Source organism: Bubalus bubalis, chromosome 7 (assembly GCF_019923935.1).
Source record: "Bubalus bubalis isolate 160015118507 breed Murrah chromosome 7, NDDB_SH_1, whole genome shotgun sequence".
In the NCBI taxonomy this organism is placed as follows: Eukaryota; Metazoa; Chordata; class Mammalia; order Artiodactyla; family Bovidae; genus Bubalus; species Bubalus bubalis.
Window position 1 is genome coordinate 21,254,287 of NC_059163.1, and position 24,149 is coordinate 21,278,435.

Below are 24,149 nucleotides of genomic sequence, written 5' to 3' on the forward strand. Positions count from 1 at the left end.
GGCAGAGACATTACTTTGTCAACAAAGATCCATCTAGTCAAAGCTATTGTTTTTCCCGTAGTCACGTATAGTTGTGAGAGTTGGACTTAAAGAAACTGAGTGCTGAAAAATTGATGCTTTGAACTGTGGTGTTGGAGAAGACTTTTGAGAGTCCCTTGGACTGCAAGGAGATGCAACCAGTCCATCCTAAAGGAAATCAGTCCTGAATATTCATTGGAAGGACTGATGTTGAAGCTGAAACTCCAATCCTTTGGCCACCTGATGGGAAGAGCTGACTGATTTGAAGACTCTGATGCTGGAAAAGATTGAAGGCCAGAGGAGAAGGGGATGAAGAGGATGAGATGGTTGGATGGCATCACCAACTCACATGAGTTTGAGTAAGCTCTGGGAGTTGGTGATGGACAGGGAGGCCTGGCGTCTTGCAGTCCATGGGGTCACAAAGAGTTGGACATGACTGAGCAACTGAACTGAACTGAACTGAACCTCAAAGTAGCTCCACAAATTTCAGCCCTGAATGAATGATTAGGAAGTCAAATCAGGTAGGTTTTGAAGTCTTTGACTTGCCATCCAGGCTCTTTGACTTGTATAACCTTGGCTCTTACCTTGTTGGATGGCCTTGGAGAGATCATCTAATCTCTTAGTATTCAATTTCCTCAATTAATAAATGCCTTGGTTGGTGGCATTGAGGTGGGGAAAGATGAACAGAGATGATCATTAATTTTTCTCAGCTCTAAGATTTTATTATTCTATTATTCATTTTCTCCCTTCCCTACAACACTCGATGTTCTAGGACATAGACTGGTAATTAGTCAAAACTGAGGGGACTGTCTAGCAAAATAATCAGACAATATTAAAGGATGTAAGAATATGAAACATAAAACTTTTTCTTCATTCATTATAAGATCAACTCCTCTGCAAGAAAGCAGACCAAACCACTATAAAGAGAAATTTGAACTAGAGAAATAGTATGTCTACCATTCACTATAAAGATTTTACAAGATGAAGAATATTTATCTAAATAAATTCATGTTAAATATAGTTGAATCTCCTCTCAAAAGAATGATTTATTGTTGTTTAGTTGCTCAGCTGTGTCCGTCTCTTTGTGACCCCATGGGCTGCAGCACACCAGGCTTCCCTGTCCTTCACCATCTCCTGGAGTTTGCTCAAACTGATACATTATATTAAAATAGTGCTTAAGGTTATGAAATATTTCTTTCTCTGTATTAAAAAAAAATCACTATGCATTATATAATCAATGATGATGAGATTGTCTCATAACCAGGCCAAGCAATATTGTTTCTCGATATCAATATGCCTTCTGAGGGTATTGCAAAAATTACTTTGTATGAATAAGTAAGAATTGGCAAATGAGCAAAGTAATGATGCTTATAAAGGAAAAATAATATATTTGCTTTTCTGTAGTTCTTGTCTGGTATAAATGACAATATGGTAACTTTTACATCTTTTTAGGGCACTTTGAAAACCTACTATGTAAACCTACCTACTTTGTGGAATTTTCCATGCAGTTGTGACATTCTTCTGTACAACTTTAAAGTCCAGCAGACAAACAGTGACAATTTGTCACCTAGAGGATCACCTAGATGTGTGGAAGAGACTTCCCTGAAGTTACCTTTTCTAGTCAATTCCCTTTTGCTTAGTGGTAACTTCCTAGCAAATCTAAATGAATGGCTGTCTATAATATTTTTAGTGATCCCAGGAAAGGAAAATATATGCCTCTGTAATAACCACCATTAGAACGGAGTCACCTTCATGAACTCAGTATTCTCCCTAAATGAGACAGTGCTGTGAAAGAGTATTGTAAATGATAACAATTGTTAGGAGTTATTACTGAGGAGACCATTCCAAGGCTGACCCAATCATGTGTTTCGTTGCAAAAATTCCTCCCAAGTGGCAGGGTTCATTTTATCGTTGTGAAGGGCCAGGGACTCAGAATCTTGAATATCTAAATTTTCAGGTCCTGTGCTCACCATCCTTCCTTCAGGTTCCAGGAAAAGGTAGGAACAGAGGTCAGTGTCAAACACATACATGCTTTATTACTGTGAAATTCCAACATGGCCCCCTCATAGGCTAGGAGGGCCCATGGGCAGAATTCGTTTTACTCAGGCTAGAATGAGGAAGAGGCCACGAAACCCAAGCATGCCAAGCAGCTTCCTTCCCTGTTTCACTCTAGGGTCTCAGATGAGGAAAGGGAAGTCAGGGAAAACTCATGCTAAAAAGCAGGGGAATATAAGGGTTTTTTTGTAAGGTCTAGAGCCAGGCTGCTCTAATTGACCTGATCAACATCTCATCATCCCATTATAGCCACATGAAAGGGAGAATCCAAACAGACGATGCCAACAAATCAGACCTCTGATTCCAAAATGTCTTTGTCTCTACTGAGCCACACCACGCTAGTATCTCATCCTCCCTTTGTGAAAGGGTGCAGTACGGGGGGAATCTTGTGGTTTTCTTTCCTCCCTCTTCCTTTAAATTGATTCTCATGCAAAAGCAATCGCTTTTCCCACCCTTTTATATAAAATAATGGTATCTGTGCAGTACCTAGGTATTATAGAGTTTGGTTTCTTTTCATCTGTTGATTTTGCATATCCAGAGAAGCTGCGATTAGTTCAGACAAAGGACAAATTAACCAGCTGCAAACTTATACTAACATACCTTGCTTAGGAACTGTTTAATTGCATCTGGTCATTCTTCCTGTTTCTGCTTTCTGAAATTCTTGTAATCTTCTGTCAAAATATATGTGAGGCAGTGTACCTCATACTTATAAAACATGGGTTTGTCTTCCTTGGCTTTGAAAGTGAGAAGGCTGAGGATGTGGTCTAGACTGGCTGTTGATAAGCAGTGTGACCTATGCCTTTGTTTCCTGCCATATATAAACTTGGAGCTAAGATTCCATATCCTTAGACTCTTCATCTTCATATTTCAGAGTGACACTAAGAAGCTAAATGAAAGAGAATATGTGGAAGTGTTCTGGAGAGTTACTTGGCCATTTCATACGGCCCTTTAAGATCCAGAGAGAGGGAATTCAATACCAAAAAAGGCTGCTTTTCTATTGGGAGCATTGTTGTTCAGTCACTAAATCATGTCCAACTCTTTGTGACCCATGAACTGCAGCATGCCAGGCTTCCCTGTCCTTCAGCATCTCCTGGAGTTTGCTCAAACTCATGTCCATTGAGTTGGTGATGCCATCCAACCATCTCATCCTCTGTCATCCCCTTCTCCTCCTGTCTTCGATCTTTCCCAGCATCAAGATCTTTTCCAATGAATCAGCTCTTTGCCTCAGGTGGCCAAAGTATTGGAGCTTCAGCTTTAGCATCAGTCCTTCCGATGAATATTCAGGACTGATTTCCTTTAGGATGGACTGGTTTGATCTCCTTTCAGTCCAAGGGACTCTCAAGAGTCTTCTCTCCAGCACTACAATTCGAAAGCATCAATCCTTTGGCACTCAGCCTTTTTTATGGTCCAACTCTCACATCCATACATGACTACTGGAAAAAACTATAGCTTTGACTAGACAGACCTTTGTTACTGTTTTTCTTACTCTGAAGCCTTGGTCCATTCCTTTATACTTTTCCCTATTTAGTTCTATTTGGTGTTCTGGAGCCTTATTCCTCTTTGATATGATGCACTTTAAGCATTTGAAGGCTATCTTTGTGAGATTTTCATTTAAATTTCTTGTGTCTTAAGAAAATCATAAGCCACAAAAATGATATTTAACTTGTGTCTGAGACTAGTGATAAACATTGCTTCGCAATGAAAAGAACTGGTCTCTGGTTTATCTACATATATCTACCAGTTTTAAGAGCAATGAAAAAGCCAGACTCTGGTTTAATTTATATACACATAGTTACTAGTTTTAACAGAAATATCTTGGACATGTGATATGACCAAGAAATAGAGGATTTTTTTCAGATACTATTTCAAAAATCTTAGAGTAATTATATCCATTCTGTAGAGTGGATTGGAACATTGGAATCAGAGAGATACAAGTTTAATTCATGGCTTCTTCATTTGAATGTTCTTGGCAGTTATTTACCTTCTTAAGCCTTAATACCTTATCTCATAAATGGAGAAAACAGTACCTATATCCCAGAGTTTTGCTGAGGACAAACAATAATGTACACAAATATGAAAGTGAAAGTGTTAGTCGCTCAGTCCATAAAATGAACATGATGAAATACTCAACAGCGAGTAAACGAAATGAACACCATCAACTTATGTCAACATGGATGGATAGATGATCAAAACTTAGAAAAAACCACGAGAAAGAAAATGAGATGGATTACACAATAATGTTTAGGTAAATAAACTCTTATGGTGCTCACATAAAATACACATCATCATTCATGAAAGGCAGATCAAAACATCCGTACCACATCTGTGAGAAGGAGTAAGTGGCTTTGGGTGAGAAGTGGGGTCTTAGATGGGAAATGAAAGAGAGTGAAATAAAAGGAGGAATGTGGGACATGAATCAGTCGTGACGACTGTTCTAATTTTGTGAGCTTCAGGTCCAAAGGGAAGGGAAAGAAAAATAATGTTCAGCACAGAGCTGGCCATATAGAAGCTCAATACAAGTGGCTGTTTTTATTACCCAAGTGAGGTCCTACTCAGCAGGGGTTTATTTGCATCAGTTTGACCAACATTACTGAGCTTACCAACATGTCAGAGACAAGAGCTGAGCCAATGGAGTCCAAAGACCAGAAAGAAACTATGACAAGTAGAGGATGGAATGAATATCTTTTCATGATAAAAGATAATTAAATACATACTCATAAAAGCTATTATTTACCATTTGTGAGGCATTCATTCATTCAACCAACATATAGATAGCGAGTGTGTATCGTGTGTTAGATACTGTTCTAGACATTGGAAACAGCAGAAAGACCGCAACTGCAACAACAAACCACAAACTTGGCTCTTATGGAACTTAGATTATAATGAAGGGAGGGAAGCAAATGCTAATAAGTAAAATAGACAGTATGTTAAATGGTAGAAAGTGCTATGGAAGAAACAACAAAGCAGAGAAGGATGAGATGGATGGGGGAGGGCATTACAGTTTTAAATAGGGAGATCAGGGGACTTCCCTGGTGGTGCAGTGGCTAAGACTCCACTTTCCCAATGCAAGGGGCCCGGATTTGATCCCTGGTCAGGGAACTAGATCCCACATGGTACAAATAAGATCCCACATACTGCAGGTAAAGATCCTGCATGCCACAACTAAGACCTGGCCTCGTGTGTATGTGTGCTCAGTCGGGTTCACTCTTTGCCACACCATGGTCTGTAGCCCACTAGGCTTCTCTGTCCCTGGGATTTTTAAGGCAAGAATACTGGAGTGGGTTGCGATTCCCTTCTCCAGGAGATCTTCCCCACCCAGAGATCAAACCCATGTCTCCAGTATCTCTTGCATTGGCAGGTGGATTCTTTACCACTAGCGCCACCTGGGAAGCATTAAATAAATACTAAAATAAATTAAAAAAATAATAATGAGGTAAGAGAATGCTTCTCCAAGGGATACTTTTCCAAGCTTATTTTGTGTTTTATATCTTTTCATCTTGTTCCATGAAGAATTTGCTTTTATAAATCATGACTGCTATTTTTTAGATGAGTCAGCTGGGCCTCAAGAATCCTTCCTTGCCTTTTCTAAGGTTTGATCACTGGCTAAGAGATAGAGGATTAGAGTTTGAGCCACCTAACTCTGGAGCAGTCTCCTTATGTATTACTCTCACACAGAGAGCTGGAAGGGGCCCTGGGGGATGAGCCAGAATGGGGAGCAGGAATGTGGTTTGGAAAAGCACCGAATCAATAGTATCATAGTATCTATTATATATTTTTGAGAAATTAAAACAAACATCTTTTATTTGGATGGAAGAAAGAAAAACTGCAGAATGTAAAACTGGGCAAAACTTTTGGGCTGGTGGGTATATCCGGAGGCTACTACAAAGGATGTCAAACATTTCCATTAAGAAATCATGATTTACTCCAACTATTATTTATTGCTACAGGAGCAGGAACCTCAGGATTGGAAATGACTTGCCCAACCTCTTATGGCTTGTTTGCTGCAGAACCAGGGTGGAAAACTGAGCTGGAAAAACTAGCCAAGCAGCACAACCACAACAGGGCTGGGCCACCCAAGCCTGGTGCTTTACTCTGAATAGCTAGCTGGCCATGCCAAGCTGTCTTGGCCTTATGGCTCCTTCTTTAAACTGTAGGGAAGCTTAGATAAGTGAGAGTGGCTTCCTGAGTCATGGTGCGGGGAGGTAGAGGGGAGTTGTGGGGTGGGGGAGACCCATTTGTAGAAGAGAAGGATGGAGTATAATTAATGAAAGAGAAGCCCCAGGAGGCACCGATGAAGAAGCTGAGGGAAGGGATGAGCTAAGCATAGGCAAGGTGAACTTCAAGAGCACTGTTTCCATCCCAGGAAGGAGGACGGAGGGAGGGAAGATGGCACAGAGACAAAAAACGTTCCTCTATCTCAGTAATCCTAATTATAGTCCTATAGGCCAGGTATGAATAATGTTGTTTTATACATGGGAAAATAGAAGCTCAGAAAAGCTGCTTTACTTATCCAAGGTCACATAGCAGGCAAGAGAGTCTGTGTGTGTGTGTGTGTGTGTGTATTTATTTATTTTTTTTATATTGTATTGGAGCATATAGCCAATTGGGTTTCCCTGGTGGCTCAGACTGTAAAGAATCCGCCTGCAATCGAGACCTGGGTTTGATCCCTGGGTTAGGAAAATGCCCTGGAGAAGGGAATGGCTACCCACTCTAGTACTCTGACCTGGAGAATTTCATGGACAGAGGAGCCTGGCAGGCTACAGTCCATGGGGTGGCAAAGAGTAGACAGGACTGAGCTACTTTCAATTCACTTCATATAGCCAATTAACAATGCTGTGATAGTTTCAGGTAGACAGACAGCAAAGGGACTCAGCCATACATACACATGTATCCTCCTGATGCTTTAAGATTTTTCTTAAAATCTTTTTCTTGCATCTCTTCCTTCCCCTGTTTTTCATCTTTTCTTCCCTCCAGTCTCTTTTTCTTAGTACAAGGTGAAGTACTGGGGGTTTTACCTCTTTTTCTAAAATAGTTATCAAGTATCCAATGATCAAGTATAAGGTTACCATGACAGCAAGACATTTACTGAGGTCAGGCCACCCCTTTGCCTCCAGAATCTTATTTCACAGCACAGTTCCCTTTCATTGTTGCACCTGTAACAGTCTCAATTTTACGTGTTGTTCGGGTGACGATTTTTTAAATGTTTGTCCTCCACTAGACTGTAAGCGTCATGTCAGGGACCAACCTGGAGTGTGCCCCCAGCGTTTGGCACAACCCTAGCACTCAGGTTTTCTGTAAATATTTGCTGAGCGAATGTTCTTGTGGTTTCTCTCCGCTCTCTTCTGAAAGTTACACGGACAGTAACCTCTAGCTCATAATTATGTTAATAGAGACGGTATAACAAGTCGAGCCGGTATTTACAGGTAGCACACAAATAAACGAACACACACAGGCACACACATGACTGCACAAACAGCCCCCGGCAGGTGCACTTGGGAGGAAGCTCACGCCAACCGAGCGAGCCGAACCAGCGCTGGTAAACACTGCGGCGCCGGGCTCCGCCGGCCTCCGCAGCGTGGGAGGGTACGGAGGCAACCTCGCTGCTGGAGTCCCGGGCCCCTGGGGACGCGTGGGCGGGTCCCGGGCGCCGGGGGCGGTGGCGGAGTGGGCGGGGATCTTCGCCGTGATTGGCCCGTGAGGACGGGCGCGGGGCGGGGCTGACGGCGGGGGCGGGCCTTCGGAGCCAAGTGGGTGTGCGCCCCGGCCGCGGCCGTAGTTTCAGTATAAACAAGCCACCGGACTGGTTGGACAGAGTTCTCTTTTTTCCCCCCTCATCTTCCCGCGCGCTTTGGTTCCCTGTCCTTTGGTTACGTTGGTGGGCACACGGAAAACAGTCGGGAAGCCGAGGACGCGGGGTCCATCTGCAGGTGAGTTGTTTCCTGATCAGTAGTTTTCCTGGGAGAAACCAGAGCCCGGCTGCGGGAACGCGCGACCCTGCCGCGCGCTGCCCTCTCCCAGGCTCTCGGACTCGCTCCCGCTGTCGGTGCCCCTGGAGGCGGCGGGAGTGCAGGGCGAGCGAGCGCTCCTGGTGCAGAGCGTTCCGCGAAAGCGAGTGGAGTGGGGAGTTCTCCTGCCTGGCCACCGAGGGCGTCTGGGGCCACCTTTGGAGCGGTCACGGTGCCAACAGGTGCGGGACCCAAGCCGATGGGGTCCAGGAGGGGACAGGCTTAGGTTTTTGCCTTGTTTTTCTCAGCCGGATCCCACAGCCAGGCCTTCTGTCTCGAGATCTTGGTATAGTTTTTGAAGATCTGTCCGAGTCCTAGTCGCTGTTCATCCTTTCTTCATCCTCTTCGCCCTTCCTAGGTTGTTTTCTTCTACTTCTTGGCTAGTTTTCGTGCGTGGGTGGGTGGGGGGGAGGGGAGCTGTTTATTTTTGGTGTCGGAGCCTTACAATCTTAAGGTTTGACTCTTAGAAGAGACAAGGGAACAGAAGTCATGTGCTCACCATTGACACGGTGATATTCTTTAATTCCTCCGTTTGGCTGGCTACTTGGGACAGTTTCCCCTTGCTCTTGCCTGAGCTCAGGTGAGTCGTCTTGGGTCACCTGGCTGGGAGATAGTAATCTGAACTGTGGGTACCTGGGAGCCTCGCGGGCTGCTGGCGGGAGGGAGGCTCCTTTCTCGGGGAACCGTGGAAACTTCATTGCCGTTCCTGGGAAAAAGAACAGGGGGGCTGGAGGGTACGTAGGTGTGTCTGTCTGTCTACGTACCACTGGAATATTGATTCTCACCTTACCCCAATGTGATCCGCGCAGGTCAGGGGAGAGCAACGTAGCTAAGTCCTCTGACAGTGCAGAGTGGCGCAAGTGTACCAAGAGGGCATCTCTAGGGAGCGACCCTCTTTTCTGAGTGGATGGATATGCCCATCTTTGCTAACGAATTCGGTGGGTATAGTGTATATGGATGGATATGCACACACATTTGTGTACATGTGTTTGGGTCGAAAGCGTCTCCAAGGAGTCCTTCGTCAGCAGCACCATGTGACGGTGGTCAGGGACTGCTGGTGCGCGTAGATCTATATTTAGACCTCGATGATCTGATGGCCTGGGAGGGTCTCTGAACTGGGTGCATAAAGGGGAAGAGTTCAGGGATCAGGCCTCTTGATTAATGTCTGGTACAGTCAGACTCAGATGGGGTGAATAATTATTCTTTCCTTCTGAAGACAGCGTCTAGAGCTTAGCATGTGATGGCTGTGTCTTAATTTAAAACATAGACCATGGTGATAAGCTTAGGCTAAGAAACAAGGAGGTTACAGTTCACCAGAGTATATGCCTGATCAGAGATTTGGGAGGAAAACAACTAGTCAGGTGAGGTTTAGGGCAAATGTAGAAGTGACTTCTAAGAGGAAATAAAAATAAAAATGCTTGGCTGTTGAGATTTTCATAACAGATTAAAAAGTGTGGCAGCTTGTTGGATCCTATTATTAATGGTTATTTTATTTGGGGGGGAGGGAGGAGGGGGTTGGGCCAGGGAGGACCTGGGGCATTTTTGACAGAAATCAGGGTTCACAGTTGATGCTCTGTTACACCTTTCAGGCAAAAAGTGGAGATGATCAGCTACGGATTAGCAAGTTTCTTGTTGGCATTCTTCTACTACATGTTGGTCAATCCTTTGTTTTCTTAGAGGTGGCAACATTTCTGGCTACTAAGCCTAGTACTTTCCAGTGGTCTAATGGACTATTAAAGCCTTAGAATTTATTTCACCCTTGGTGCATTTTCAGTCTTGCTCTATTTTATATGCTCCACTAGCCCAGGGACAAGGGAGCCTGGTGGGCTGCCGTCTATGGGGTCGCACAGAATCGGACACTACTGAAGCAACTTAACAGCAGCAGCAGCAGACACTTAATCTGATGTTTGAAACCCTACTGACTTTTGGAATAGAAAATCATAAACCATTTATATTTATTGTTTTTTAAATTTAATTTATTCTTATCCATATATTAAATATTTAAATATTATTTATCACAATTCACACTTCTTATATTATTACTAACACTGCATTCTTACAGTTCAAAATTAACTACTAGCTAATAAGCTACAATAGACAAAAAAAAAAAAATATCAATCGAATAACACCTCTCTAGGAGAAAAAAGAAATGGTTAAGAAAATTGAAGGGCAAAGCTAGGTGATGGTCTATGTTGGTAAGGTACCTAATATGGCAGAGGAAAAGGTGGGTTCAACTTCATCAGTCTCCAGAGGTGGCCTGGAACAATTGGACTTTGGAGGAGCATTCGGATGACCCCAGAGAGAATATCTGCTTGAACAGGAAATGAGGAAATAAGAGTATCCTCCCTTCCTTGGGAGAAGAATCTGGCATCTCTAAAGCAGGGACTTAGAATCTTGATTCTGATGCCACAGATAATAAATGGAAAAGCCATAACTTTTTGTGTGGTTGTAAGGAGACAAATTGTACTATTGAAAATACTGCTTAAGATTGATGAGGTTTTTGTCTTTAGTGGTTGAATTCAAATGTTACCTCTCCTTCAGTTGTACTTTTGGGTTCACAGTTAAATTTATAAAAATTAGATTTGTGCAACCCTCTTATCCTAGAATGACAGATGTAGCCAAGTGCTATAGGCAGATTTCTGCCTTGGAAGTAGAGACTAAGGGTCTAATCAGTCTGGAGCCCTAACAAGTCACTCCCTCTCTCCCTATGCCTGCAATATCTGTGAAATTGATGAGTTGTCAAACTAGATGATTTATGAGTCTCTTTTAGCTCTACGTTAGCTGACTTATTTTGCTATACTATCACTTCATTCATTTGTACCATTTATTGGCTGTGGAAGAATGAAGGCTGAAGTCATGATCTGTGGTTAGATGTTCAGCTACTTCATGGGTACACAAAAATGAGACAGGAGAGTGAAATTTCTTATTGATGAAAATTATGTAGAGATTTATAATTTACCTGAACTGCCTTTTGTTTTTCTCCTACAAGTGTTTTTAAAAATGCTAGTTTTCAAGAAGGCTGAATGAGGAAAATTTTTTGACCTTTTAAATTAGTGTTACTATTAAAACTGATCATCTTAAAATCAGTCTTTTGACCAGTCTGTATATTACTTTATATGGTCTGTATATTACCTTGTTTCAAGGTATGTCTATGTCTAGAAGTCATTCAGTTGATTCATATTGTATTAGGAAACTCTGGTATGAAAATTACTGTAACACAGAGAAAGCACAAGTTAGTCTTGTAAGAAAGGAAAGCACTTTATAGACCACTAATATCCTTCTATTTATCTAAAAGGGAAGAATGGAGAGGGGGGTGGCAGATAAGGGTACATTTTCAAGAACTTGCAGTCAGAAAGATAATATTATCCTAGTAACCATGTTAATAGAAAATTATACTTGTTTACGAAATGTCCTAAATATCAGGTTATTTTCCTATTGAGGTAAATTGGGTTGAGAAACATAAACCCTTTTAGTTAAGGTTGCTTCCCCATTTGATATTCTGTAGTTTGACTTGAAATCTATCATGTGTAAATGATGATTCCACTACTTATCTCTGTGCTGTGCAATACGATAGCCAGTGCTGTTCAGTAACTAGCCACATGGGGATATATGAACTTAAGTTTAACTAAATTAAACAAAACAAAAAAATAGCACGAGTCATGTTTTAGATGCTCAGTAGCTACGTGTGTAAGTGGCTGATGTATTGGCCAGAAAAAGAAAGTTTCAAATATCTCAGCAAGTTCTTTTTGACAGCCCTTAATTAGATGATGATGATTTTGATTATCCAGAAGATCATTTTTATTCCTCTGGGAAAATGACAATTAATTCTCATCATAAACAGCGCCCAAGACATAAGGAAATAAGACCGACTGGCTTTGTATGTTTGCAACTGTATATCATGAGCAATGCCACCTCCCAAAGTTCAGTAATTGGCCACAATCACAAACGCCAATTTCTCAAAAAATTTCCCCCAGAACTCCAGTTGTCATTTTACTTTTCTTTTTTTTTTTTTTTTAATTTTATTTTATTAAACCAGCACCTACTGTTTCTGCTAGAATGCACCAGCCCTTCCAACGACAAGGAACGTGGAGCCATCTACTGTTATCTTCAGGAACTGCATGGAAATTGTAGATGAAAAACGGTGCAGGAAGAATATCAACATGCACTGTGATCATTTCCTACAAAAAAAAAAAAATAGTAAAGATTTATCTCAAAGAAAGGTTTTAAATGATTCTCTAGGCCTATTTATAGTTTCCATGTACTGAATTGTTGTTTTGTGTCTTGATAAACTGCTGACAAGATAGTCCCAAGTCAAAAGATGACAAATTTTAGCTTTGTTTTTCTTCCAAGGAAACCAAAGATAGTAATTATTTGAGTCAGAATTCTTTTCCTTCGTTAATTAGGAGTTAGTTTTGTTTAAAAAAGGTAGCATCTAGGACAAATGAAGCAAAATGCAAATTCATTTTTTATATGGAAACCTGTAACAAATTAGGAAATACCCCTATTTCATCCTTATAGAGAGAAATAGGACCTTCTTTCCTCAGAAATACTGATTATTTCCCCTTGAGTGTGAGATCTCCTAAGCATTTGGGGCTCAGTTCCAAAGAATGTACTTATCTGGGAGTTAGTTACTTTTTGTTCTCATGCCAAAGAGGTGAGTCAATTCTTACTTGTCTGCTCTGTATTGTTTGTAATCTCAACACAATACCTCTTTTTTCAAGGAGGTTAGCAAAGGTGTAGCTTTTCTAGCATCCAGAGATGCTGCTAGGAAGAAATGAGAAGATAAGCTTTGAGACATTTTCAAGCTCAAAATAATCCTGTTTTAGATAGTGTTGGAAACTTGATTTTACTTTTTTTCAACTCAGATCCATAATTAGAGAAACCCTCTCTGAGCCTACTGTTAACTGTTGTCTTCTGAGATTCCGCAGTGCCTGTAGGAGGATAAAAGTACTTGAGATCCCAGCTGGAGTCAAGCTGAAATATGTGAACTCTTTTTTCATTCCCATCTCTGGAACCTCAAGTGAGAAAGGGAAGTGGTGGCCTCTCACCAAAGGGCAAAGTTCCTCTGGAATCTGGATGGGAATTTGGGAACCAGTCATTCCCGGATCTTAAATTAAGCCTCTCCTTACTAAGCAAATATGGTTTCGAAGTTCAACTGTGATAGAGTGGCTGTCCTCTACCTCACTGGGACACATGCCCAGCATTTTTTAACAGAAGCAAAAGGATAGCAATCAATATAAAGGCATTGGATTTATTAAATATCTCACCAAGGCGCTCTGTGATGAAATAGGGAGAAATACACCTCTTTTTTTTCTTGTACTCCTACCCTTTGCGATCTCATTCTCCTGGGTGTAAACGAAATGCTGACTTGACATCTTGGTAGAGATTTACAAAACACCTTAAGCAGATGTTGAAGGATGGCCTTTGATTTAGTTCCCACACCCATCTTTTCCTGGCCCTCTTTTCCAATTTGCATTGTCACCTGAAACCACCTTAGCCTCCTGCACCTGCCTCCCCATAAATAACCTTCTGCAAAAGCAGTCGCTGATTCAAACGCAGTCTGCTGTTTCGAGAAAAGGCAGCTTTTCATCTGGTGCCTTAGTTGGTTTGAAACCATTAGGCATGCCTTTCAAATCCATTCATCCCTTAAATCACCCAGAGCCTGCTTCCTTGCTGCTGGATCAATGTCACGCTGAACTCTGGCAGGGTCCTTGAAAGAACATGATATATCTTTGTGACTGAATTAGCTGCTCCTGTGAGATATCTTGTCTGTCAACCAACTTTCCAGGTTCCCAAATTCATTTTAAGAAAGAGCATTCATCTTGTATACCTGGGTTGGGTATCGCTTACTTCCCCTTGGGAAGTGTCCCAGAAGAACCTGTAATCTGTATGCTAATTCTGGCAACTCAAAGCTTTCTTTTATCCTGGGTCATTGTTTTAAAAACCAAATTCATTTCCCACTGTCTCATTGCCTTCTCTCCATTCCAAAGTCCTCAATTTGTGGAGGGTGTGGGGGGCGGGGTGGGAAGGCCTATTTAATTATCTCTGCCCCCCAAAAAAGAAGTGTCTTTTTCATTCTCTTTAACTCCATTGGATCAGTACTACCAGGAAAAAAAAAAAAACCAAACAAATATTTATTGCTTTCTAAGGAGCCAGTTTTGAATGTGTTACACCAAGGTTCTCTTCAGAACCACCATATTCTCCTTCTTTGAGGAAGTGGGTAATAAATACAAATCCAAGTTCTATATAGGCCAGCACACATACTTCCTAATCTGAGATCTGAGCTCTCTATAAGTATATACACATTTGTTGGTTGATTTCTTGCAGAGAAGTTTGTGATCTCCCTAAAAAGCTAGAGCCACTGGCCAAATAGAATATATTCTGAGTTTCCAGCAACTGGGTTACAAATGAAACTTTGCAAAATGCAAACTGTTTGTGAGATTAACCTGTCTCTTAAGCCTTATCTTCCTGGTAGTAATTTGAATAGAGTCAACAGCTTTTTCAAGCATCTCACATAAATCTCACTTTTCCAAAGGAGTTAACTCTTTTGAAGTTTGACTTAACCAGCAAATTAAGGACAGTACTTAATCGCCTGGGGGAGGAAATGGCAATCTGGTCCAGTATTCTTGCGTGGAGAATCCCATGGACAGAGGAGCCTTCCGGCACCAGTCCATGGGATCTCAAAGAGTTGGACAAGACTGAGCACAGCACAGCACTTAATGCTGTCACTTATTTCAATTTTGGAAAAAAGTGAATTTCTCCTAAACCAGAATTTTTGCTAGCTGGTCCCCACAGCAGGTGCATTGGGTTGGGTAAAATTTGTACTAAAGAAGGATGGAGAACTTGGTGGAGGATGTGCTAAAGAAGGATGGAGAAGTTAGTGTTGAGATTATGTTGGAAAGGATGAGAAGGTAAGTAAATTGAGAGTTTACAGAACCCAACAGACAGAACATAGTAATTGTGAGAGCTATAAAGAGAAGGTTTGCTGCAGATAAGAAGCCAGAGCTTCACTGAGATTAAAGAAAATAAATGGAAGCTGTGGGTAGGAACTACCTTAAACCCAGTCCTTCGTCCACTGGGGTAACGTCAGCAAAGGATTCCTGGAATTAATAGCACCCGGGGCTAAATGCTTCTTTGAATTCTCATGTCCAGCACTTGGACATTCTGTGAATTTGTTTTCTTAAACAAAAACCAAGCCGATATTTAATCTTCTGAGCCTCCCTATTTAATTCTAGAACTGTAGCAGGTTGAACTAAAGTCTTGGACATCAAGTTTGAGTAATGCTAAATAAACAGTAGTTCCTGATGTGGATAATAAGAGGAAAGATACTTGAGAGAAAAAAAATTCCACTATGTTTATCTTTGGAAGTATTTAAAAATCCACTTCACAAACAGTACTTTCTGTGCCATTCTGCTGACCTTTCCCCTTGTTTAACAAATACATCTATTACACAAGGCAGTTGATCTTTCCAGAAAACAGACTGGCCACTTGCTAGAGATTGTCCAGAAATTAGTTATGCCTACTGTGATCTATGCGCTTTCTCTGTGTCATTTTATCTCATCAGATTTTTTTTTCTGGAAATCTATAAAGTACACACAAGCAAATATTACTGTATTTCATTGAGTCTAAGATGTCATCCATTATAAGATGCTCTTTTATATATTGCTAAAAAAAAGACTGATGGTTAAATGTGTTTTCTTGTCACTCAACTATCTAATGAATCCCAATTTCAAAGAAACTAAAATACAAAGAAGTGTATATTAGAATCTCTGAAATCTCTGATTAGAGGGGATTATTCTTTGATGGCAAAGGTCAGTATCTTAAATACTTCTGTTGACAGTGTTGCTTTTTAATAAGAGTAATTAATGGCCTATCATACATCTTGGGAGCAAGGATTTATGTAGAACTTGTAAAGCATATAAATTACTCTAATAGACTACAATTTGGGGCAGACTGACAGGCTTTTCATTTTATGGGTAAACATTAGAAGTTCAAAGAAGACCATTTGCAGTATAGCATGATGTAGAGTTGTAAATTTTGAACCTGGAATGTGAAGACCTGGGTTTGAAACATGGTATGCAAGTTGAATTATCAAGATGGTTTGTGGTCAAACAATCAGCTGATCAGCACCAGAACTTTGGGCTAATTAGAAGGCAGAAAGCAACCAGTGACATGGTCTTTTCTTAAATTTGATTTTTAGTAAACTATAACTCCAATTAACTTATTTCAGTTTAACATCCTTTGCTATTTGCAGTATTTTCTTTTGGTACCTGGTCAGAGAGTTTTTTTGGTGTGTTGATATTTTGTACACAGTTCCCAGGAACAATACAAATGCCTTTTGTCATTGCTCTAAAAAATGCTCTAACTTTGCCATAAAGGAAATTGGTAGTTTGTTATTATTTAGAATTTTGGAAGGAGAGAGCAGAAGTGGAAATAATTTTCCAGGTGAAGGATATACCTAGGGGTGAGTAAGTGAGTCTCCAAAGTTTTCAAGGCTCTTAAGCCCCAGATGAAGGCTTCATACAGTCTGCGTCTTTGTCCATATCTGGATCCTTGTCCACTTTATGGGAGTAAATAATTAAGAAGTACTTTTGGTGCTGATTTTTTGAAAGGGAATTCTGAGTAATTTGTGACCATTTTGTGGGTTAGTGATTCCTGTCGATCATCGATCAACCGAAGGCCACAGGGGTGTGTGTGTGCAAGATGCAAGAACGTTCCATCGGGCTCACTGGATACTGTAGCCACGTGACTGTGTGGTCCTAATCTGGTCACTTCACCTCACTGCACAGGGTCTCAGCTTGTGCACTGGTGGACAGAGGAGAGTGGACCTGACTGTCATGGCGCTTGGTCCTTGGCCTCTTGCAGAACTGTTTTCTAGTCATTGCTGATCCCTTAGCACCTAGTTACAGCCTTAGATGCTAATCCCTTAGCATATGTTCCCCACCTAGTTACAGCCTTTGAATCCTTACTCTTCGTGGGGCCTCTGGGCAACCACTTCAGATTGATTGCAGTTAGAAAGTGAAATGAAATCTATTTCCATTTTCGACTAGTTGATTTCCTATGGTCCTTTTGAACTTTTGGCACTTTCTGATTGTCTGAAATTCCCAACTCTTGGCCTACTCTCTCCCCAAAGCACTTTACTATGATGGTTTTAGTAGCAATGAGTGAGTGGAAAAATCAAGGAAAATTCATGATTCTTGGCAGAAGGGGAAAAAGAAAACCTTCAAGGGCATGATGGAGTGAGTTCCACTCGTCAACCTTGGATGCCAAGGATACTGTGTGGTTTTAAAGCTTTTTTAAGCCAGAGGCAGGTGACCGCATCCAAATGGAAGGTTCCTTCCAGGCTGTAACTTTTAGGTGTTTCTCATCTCAGTCTCTGGTGTCCCAGTTGAAGGACATTTGGACTTTCTCAGGGCAAGGGCAGATGGTCTCTTGTTTTTCTTCCCACCAGGAACAACCCATGTGCAAAGATGATACTGCATGTGAAACAGACTCATGGAAAACTGGCAGTTTGAAAGAGGACAGAAGCATACTTTGTCCATTGTCTTAGAAAACGTTAGCCTTGAGTTGTTTATTTAACTGTGATTCCTGTGTATAAGATCTTACCAACTAAGTGGAGAGCATTTGTGTTAACATCTGCATCTCAATGTTCCTGGTCCCTTGGCCATTATGACCACGTCCAAGCGAGAGGGATGGCAGCAATGATTCTGGTGGTTACTGGTCTCCCCAGACAGTGATTCTCAGTCCTCACTTTCTTCCCATTTGTGACTGTATTTTTGGAGAATAGTTGATTTACAATGTTGGGTCAGTTTCAGGTGTACAGTAAAAGGATTCAGTTGTACATATATATACTGTTGCTGTTCAGTCGCTAAATCATGTCTGACTCTTTGCTACCCCATGGACTGCAGCACACCAGCCTTCCCTGTCCTTCACTGTCTCCCGGAGCTTGCTCAAACTCATATTCATTGAGTTGGTGATGCCATCCAACCATCTCGTCCTCTGTCACCCGCTTCTCCTTTTGCCCTCAATCTTTCCCAGCATCAGGGTCTTTTCCAGTGAGTTGGTTCTTCACATCAGGTGGCTCAAGTGTTGAGCTTCAGCAGCAGTCCTTCCAAGAATATTAAGGGTTGATTTCCTTTAAGATTGACTGGTTTGATCTCCTTGCTGTCCAGGGGACTCTCAAGAGTCTTATCCAGCACCACAGTTTGAAAGCATCAGTTCTTCGGTGCTCAGCCTCTTTTATGGTCCAGCTCTCACATCCCTGCGTGACTACTGGAAAAAGATATTCTTTTTTCAGATTCTTTTCCTTTATAGATTATTACAAGAGATTGAATATAGTTCCCTGAGCTGTACAGTAGGTCTTTGTTGTTTATCTATTTTATGTATAGTAATGCATATCAGTTAATCCCAAATTCCTAATTTATCCCCACCACCACCTCCCGCCACTACTTTCCCCTTTGGTAAACACAGACGTTTGTTTTCTATGTCTGTGAGTCTGTTTTTGTTTTGTAAATAAATTCACTTATATCACTTTTTAAGACTCTGCATATAAGCAGTATCATATGAGGTTTATCTTTCTTTCTCTGTGCTATTTCACCATGGATGGTTTTATGTTCTCCCTCAGTATTGGTTTATGGATGGGATCGACCACAAAATACTGAAATTATTATTTTTCTCCATTTTCACTTTCTTGATGCTTCTTTCCCTAAATGCCATTTCACCTGCCAGGGCAGCTTTACAGTGGGTGTTGTTTGTTCCCAACACCCCACCCCTGGCAGCTCCCTGCCCAGGCACGTGCAGGTACTGTGATGCTCTGGCCCCAGTGGGAGGGTGGCAAGGGGGAACCTGGGACAGTTGTGCTTGGAGAGGGATGTACAGCCACAGACAGACCCCACTCCCCGCCCCCATTCGGATGCAAATATCTTAAGCCTCTTGAAGGATTAGCCCAGGTTGTGTCCTCCTGCAGCCTCCAAACACCCTGGGCCTGTCAGTCCAAGCCCTGGAGTTTGCCTTTCCCTCATTGTTTGCCTCTGAAACCTTCCATCTCTGCAACTCCTGAATGCCTCCATTGTCCAGACAGGCTGCTGGAAACGGGAGTCTGTTCTGGGGCCAGGAGCTCCGTTCCTTGGAATCCAAGTAATAACTTAATAGCCTCTGGCCTCCAGCAAACACCCTCTTATGCGGGCTATGTGAGCAGGAAAGCACACACAGGGAGCGGACGTCACAGCACTCCTTGTTCCTCAGTCAGGTGCTTTCTCAGCCTGTGTGTTTACCGAGCACTGAGGCTTTATAGAGCCCTTCACCCCGAAAGAATTTAACACAAAGGGGCAAAAATGAATGGCATCAGACTTCCAGTGAATGCTGAGGAGTTGGCATGAAATCTCCTGATATATATATGCGTCTATAAACTTACACAGTGCTTCCCTGGTGGCTCAGTGGTAAAGAATCCGCCTGCAGTGCAGGAGACTCTGGTTCGATCCCTGAGTTGGTAAGATCCACTGGCAAAAGGAATGGCAACCCACTCCAGTATTCTTGCCTGAGAAATCCCATGGACAGAGGAGCCTGGCGGGCTACAGTCCATGGGGTTGCAACCAATCAGACATGACTTAGTGACTAAACAAGAACATAAACACACACACACACACACACACACGTACACACACAGATACTTTAATTCTAGGCTTCTCTTAGGTTTCAGGTTTTCAACTTCTGTTTTGGTTATCTCCTAATATGCCCAATGCTAGTCCAATATTTCTTAAGCATTATGTAATTCTTCCCCACCAACTTTGAAGGTGCATGTTTCCACCTTAGGATGATACTTGACTGGGAGGATAAAGCAGTTTAAAGCTCAACCCCTCTCCCTGCCTTCCTAACCAAATGTGAAGGCATAAGATCTAAACACAGCAGCCAGAGACTTGACTTTAGGCATAGATTGGAGCCTTTGATTCAAGTATTTCATGGTACTTTATTGGACACGATTGGTACTCAAAAATATGCATTCGTGTGCTGTTCAAAAGCAGTGTACTTCTTGATGAGTTCTGAGATTGTTTCAGAATCTAACCTGGGTTAAAACTTGCCTGCTTCTTCATGACTGTGAAAGCGTATTAAAGTTTGCTTTTCTTTGGGACTGCCTATTACCGACACCGTGTTTCTTCCTTTCTTATTCATTTTAGGAAAGCATGCCTCAGACTCCTCCCTTTTCTGCCATGTTTGACAGCAGTGGTTACAACCGAAACCTCTATCAGTCTGCAGAGGACAGCTGTGGGGGGCTGTATTACCATGACAACAACCTCCTCTCCGGGTCTCTGGAAGCGCTCATCCAGCACTTGGTACCCAATGTGGATTATTATCCGGATGTAAGTATTCACATGTTTCTGAAACACATCCTTGGTATCCAGCAGAAATTACAATAGAGTAGGAGAATCCCAAGGACGGGGGAGCCTGGTGGGCTGCCGTCTATGGGGTCACACAGAGTCGGACATGACTGAAGTGACTTAGCAGCAGCAGCAGACAGGGACCCTGGATGCTCCACAATTATATCTGGGTTGCTAAGAATTTTTCTAACAAGAAGTTGCAGGTTGATTATTGAGTGCTTTGAGACCCAGTTGAGCCTGGATACGATAGTTCTGCATATTAGTTTTCTTTTCAGGGTTGGCATCACAGTGTAGATGGTCAGAGACCATCTAAATAACTGTAAGGTTTGACTCGTGCGTGTACCATGATCCTTAAATAGAAATGCCAGAGAACCTCGGATGCTTCTCGAATGTTTAGTGCCTTTTTGGTTTCCAAGACCATCACTATGTTGAGAAAGGTGAAGCAACACAGGGAAGCTTCCTAGAAAAGAGAACACGAGTTACATTCAAGATGCAATTCTTTGTAGACTGGACATCAGATAATATGCTTGCTTATGTTTTCCTTTGATCCCTGACATATGTATAGGTAATCCTTTCTAATTCAGGAAATCCATTTATATTTTCTCAGTCTTTAGAGCAATTCCAAGAGACTCAGAGAGGAAAAAAATTGAAATTTGGGATTCGGTTGGCACATGGTCTCACGCCCGACATCAGCAATCAAACCCGGGTTTTCTATTTCTAGAGCAAGTGATGTTTCTCCCCACTTCCTTTGTGCTGTGGCTGACCCCGTTCCTCAACAGCTGCTTGCTGATAAAGATTTCATGAAGATATCCAGACACTGGATTCAAATGCTTTTATAAATGTAATAATGACCTTGGTGTGCAAACGACAGTCTGTGCTTGCCACTGGAGTTCACTGTAGTGTTTGTTCCTGAGTTATCTCTCTCTGTGTGTGATTTGTTACATAGCATTTTCAAATATGTTGCCACACAGGGAAAACTTGTAATCAAAAGTAAAAGGCGTCCCTTATTCAGCCCTGTAAGTGTTTATGAGCCATAAAAGGGTGCCTCAGGGGGAGAAAAAACCCATGGCATTTTTCTTTTTATTGGGAGTCTGAAGCTATTATAACAAATAAGCATTACTTCATTACTGGCTTCTTGGGAGACAGTGTGCTTAAAGAAAAATATATAGTGTGATATTATGTTTTATCAAATTGCTTAGCCTTTGAGCAAGTAAACAGATGACTTGAACGCCTGTTGAATGTTCTGACAAGCACACAGATGCTCCAGTGTGTAATACTGGACCCACTGGAGAATCCTTGAACTGATGTGGGTTGGGTGGTTTTTTGTTTTTTAATTTCCATTGAGTTACCATAATATTTGGACACAGAACAAGATTCTGTACGGGTGGTGTATGTAAGTTAGATTGATCTCCGTGGGCTGAATTTCATTCTTCTTTACTGGGCTGAGTTATATGTCCTGGTATGCAGGCTCCCAGAGGGTAGATATAAAAATGTGGTGTGAATAATTTAGTAGCTCAACTTATCCTGTACTTCTGTTATTTTTAGTATGGTTTAAGGGAAAAGATGTATCAGAAGGTAAAGGAGAAATCCATCTTGTTTTCCTACTAGTAAGCATCACTGGAGAACTTGATATATGATGCATCAGGTTTAGGGAAGATACTAGTTTCAGATGTAGGCTCTAACCATGATAACTTTTTTTTTCTCTTGCCACAGAGAACGTACATATTTACCTTCCTGTTGAGTTCTCGGTTATTTATGCATCCGTATGAGCTAATGGCCAAAGTTTGCCACTTATGTGTTGAGCACCAGAGACTAAGTGATCCCAACAGTGATAAGGTAATGATATATTTTGAACTTTACTTTTTTCCTATTGGGTTTGGTAGCTTTATGGCTTAAATCTTGTGAAGTGGGTCTCCTGAAGTCACCGTGGCTTCTCCCTGGGCTGAAGAGTATCACGGCTATGCAAAGGGAATGGGGAATGGTATAAAGAAGAAATATAAGTCCAGTGCCATGGAAGATCCCCAGGTCCTTCCTGAAGCTGGTAGCACTTGACATTGACTTGGGAGAGGGGCACTAGAGCTTCTTTAGCCTCAAAGACTTTGCACTGGAACTTTATCAGTAGCATTGTTGGTAATTATTTATTTGATGGATATCACTGAATTCAGTTTGCTTTTCCTCCCTAGAATCAGATAAGAAAAATTGCACCGAAAATTCTTCAGCTCCTGACAGAATGGACAGAAACATTTCCTTATGATTTTCGGGATGAAAGAATGATGAGAAACTTAAAAGATCTGGCTCACCGAATAGCCAGTGGCGAGGAGGTTGGTAACCTAAATTGAATAGAGTCATTCGCATTTCCAGGCAGGGTCTTAGTTGGGAAGTGGTTGCTGACTTGTACATTGGCATCTCCTCTGCTTCCTCTGGGTTTCTGCCTTTGGGCAAGTCCTCTCCACAGAGTACTGTTCTGTTTGGTGCGCCAAACAGAGCTGATTAGACGATCCCACTTCAAAGGGATGTGATCTAAAGTTTTATGTGATTAATTTGGGGGTATGTTCATGTCAGTTCATGCAGAGGATTCATGTTGCAAGTATGTTTTCATGTTGTTTTATTGATACCTCTCTTCCTTCCAGAAAGGTTTGATCTAGCAAGTTAGATAAAGAATATCACAGTAGGAGATATAAATACTAATACATGTAAAATAACATATTTATATATTAACAGATAATAAGGAATATCTAGGAATATCTAGTAATACTAAATCGGAAATAGTCTGTATCATGGAAAGGAGAAAACGAATAGTCTAATATTAAGAACCAGTTGACTAGGACAAGATTGTTGTATTTCACTGTAAATCTCTAGGTAAAAGGAAAACACAGTTGGTTATATAATTTTCACTATCAGAGGAGCAAAACCATATAAATTCTTCAAAGAATTAAATAAAAAAATTTTTTAAATGTCCTGCAAGGACTTGGTGAATATGATCATGGAAACTGTTCTGTGTTGTGTTTACAACAAATAACTCCTTGGTAAAAACTGCAGCCATTAGATTATTATAAATTAGCAAAGGTAATTCTTTAGGAGTAGAAAAGACAGAGAAAAAAGGATTCAAGTCTTGTGCCCAGAAGTTGATTCAAGGCTAGCACTTAGACTAGGTGGAGATGAAAAATAAGTCTGTTAGATAATCTTCCGTAAATATCACGTTCCTCAATTGAGCCTTTGATAAGCACTAACTAGCTATGACAAATTCAAGGTTATCCTCTTTGAAGCAAGCCTGGAGGACTGGTATTCTGTGTTGAGGCTTGTTGGGCAAGGAGGCCTTTGTAGTTTCCGTGTTGCTGGCGTGCTCCAGGGAACACATTACTTAGGCCCAGATACAACATTCAAAAAAGATAGATGAAGCTTTTGGCAAAGCCAGTGGTGTCTTGTTTCATTTGTCTTAAAATGCATTTTCCCATTATGGATACCCTAACTGGAGAAATCATTCTTTCAGTGATGTGCCGTCAAGATCCTATAACAAGGCACCCTATCTATTCTGTCTACTTCTGGTGAATACGTTTTAATACTGTTTCCCCAAACTTAAAAAAATCAGACAAATTTTTCCAGGATTAACACTTGAAAAATGTGCACATGCTTGCCACATTATGTTCTCATGAAAGTGGAATTAATCCTTTTACAGTTCCCCTATGACTTTGTCGAG

The 24,149-nt window shown here is 41.4% G+C and overlaps 1 protein-coding gene across 13 annotated transcripts in view; it reads left to right on the plus strand.

Annotated features, from left to right (window-relative positions):
• RASGEF1B (RasGEF domain family member 1B) overlaps positions 1 to 24,149 on the plus strand; it is a 181,991-nt gene that overhangs the window by 128,998 nt on the left and 28,844 nt on the right. For 12 of the 13 annotated variants that reach the window (XM_025289835.3, XM_025289836.3, XM_025289838.3 and 9 more), the window contains exons 2-4: positions 20,252 to 20,434; positions 22,166 to 22,288; positions 22,636 to 22,773. In XM_025289835.3, the coding sequence (XP_025145620.2) occupies positions 20,252 to 20,434; positions 22,166 to 22,288; positions 22,636 to 22,773 (444 nt within the window). Of the gene's footprint in view, positions 1 to 7,839; positions 8,001 to 20,251; positions 20,435 to 22,165; positions 22,289 to 22,635; positions 22,774 to 24,149 lie in introns of those variants that run through there. The other variant, XM_006068179.4, reaches the window with a different exon arrangement.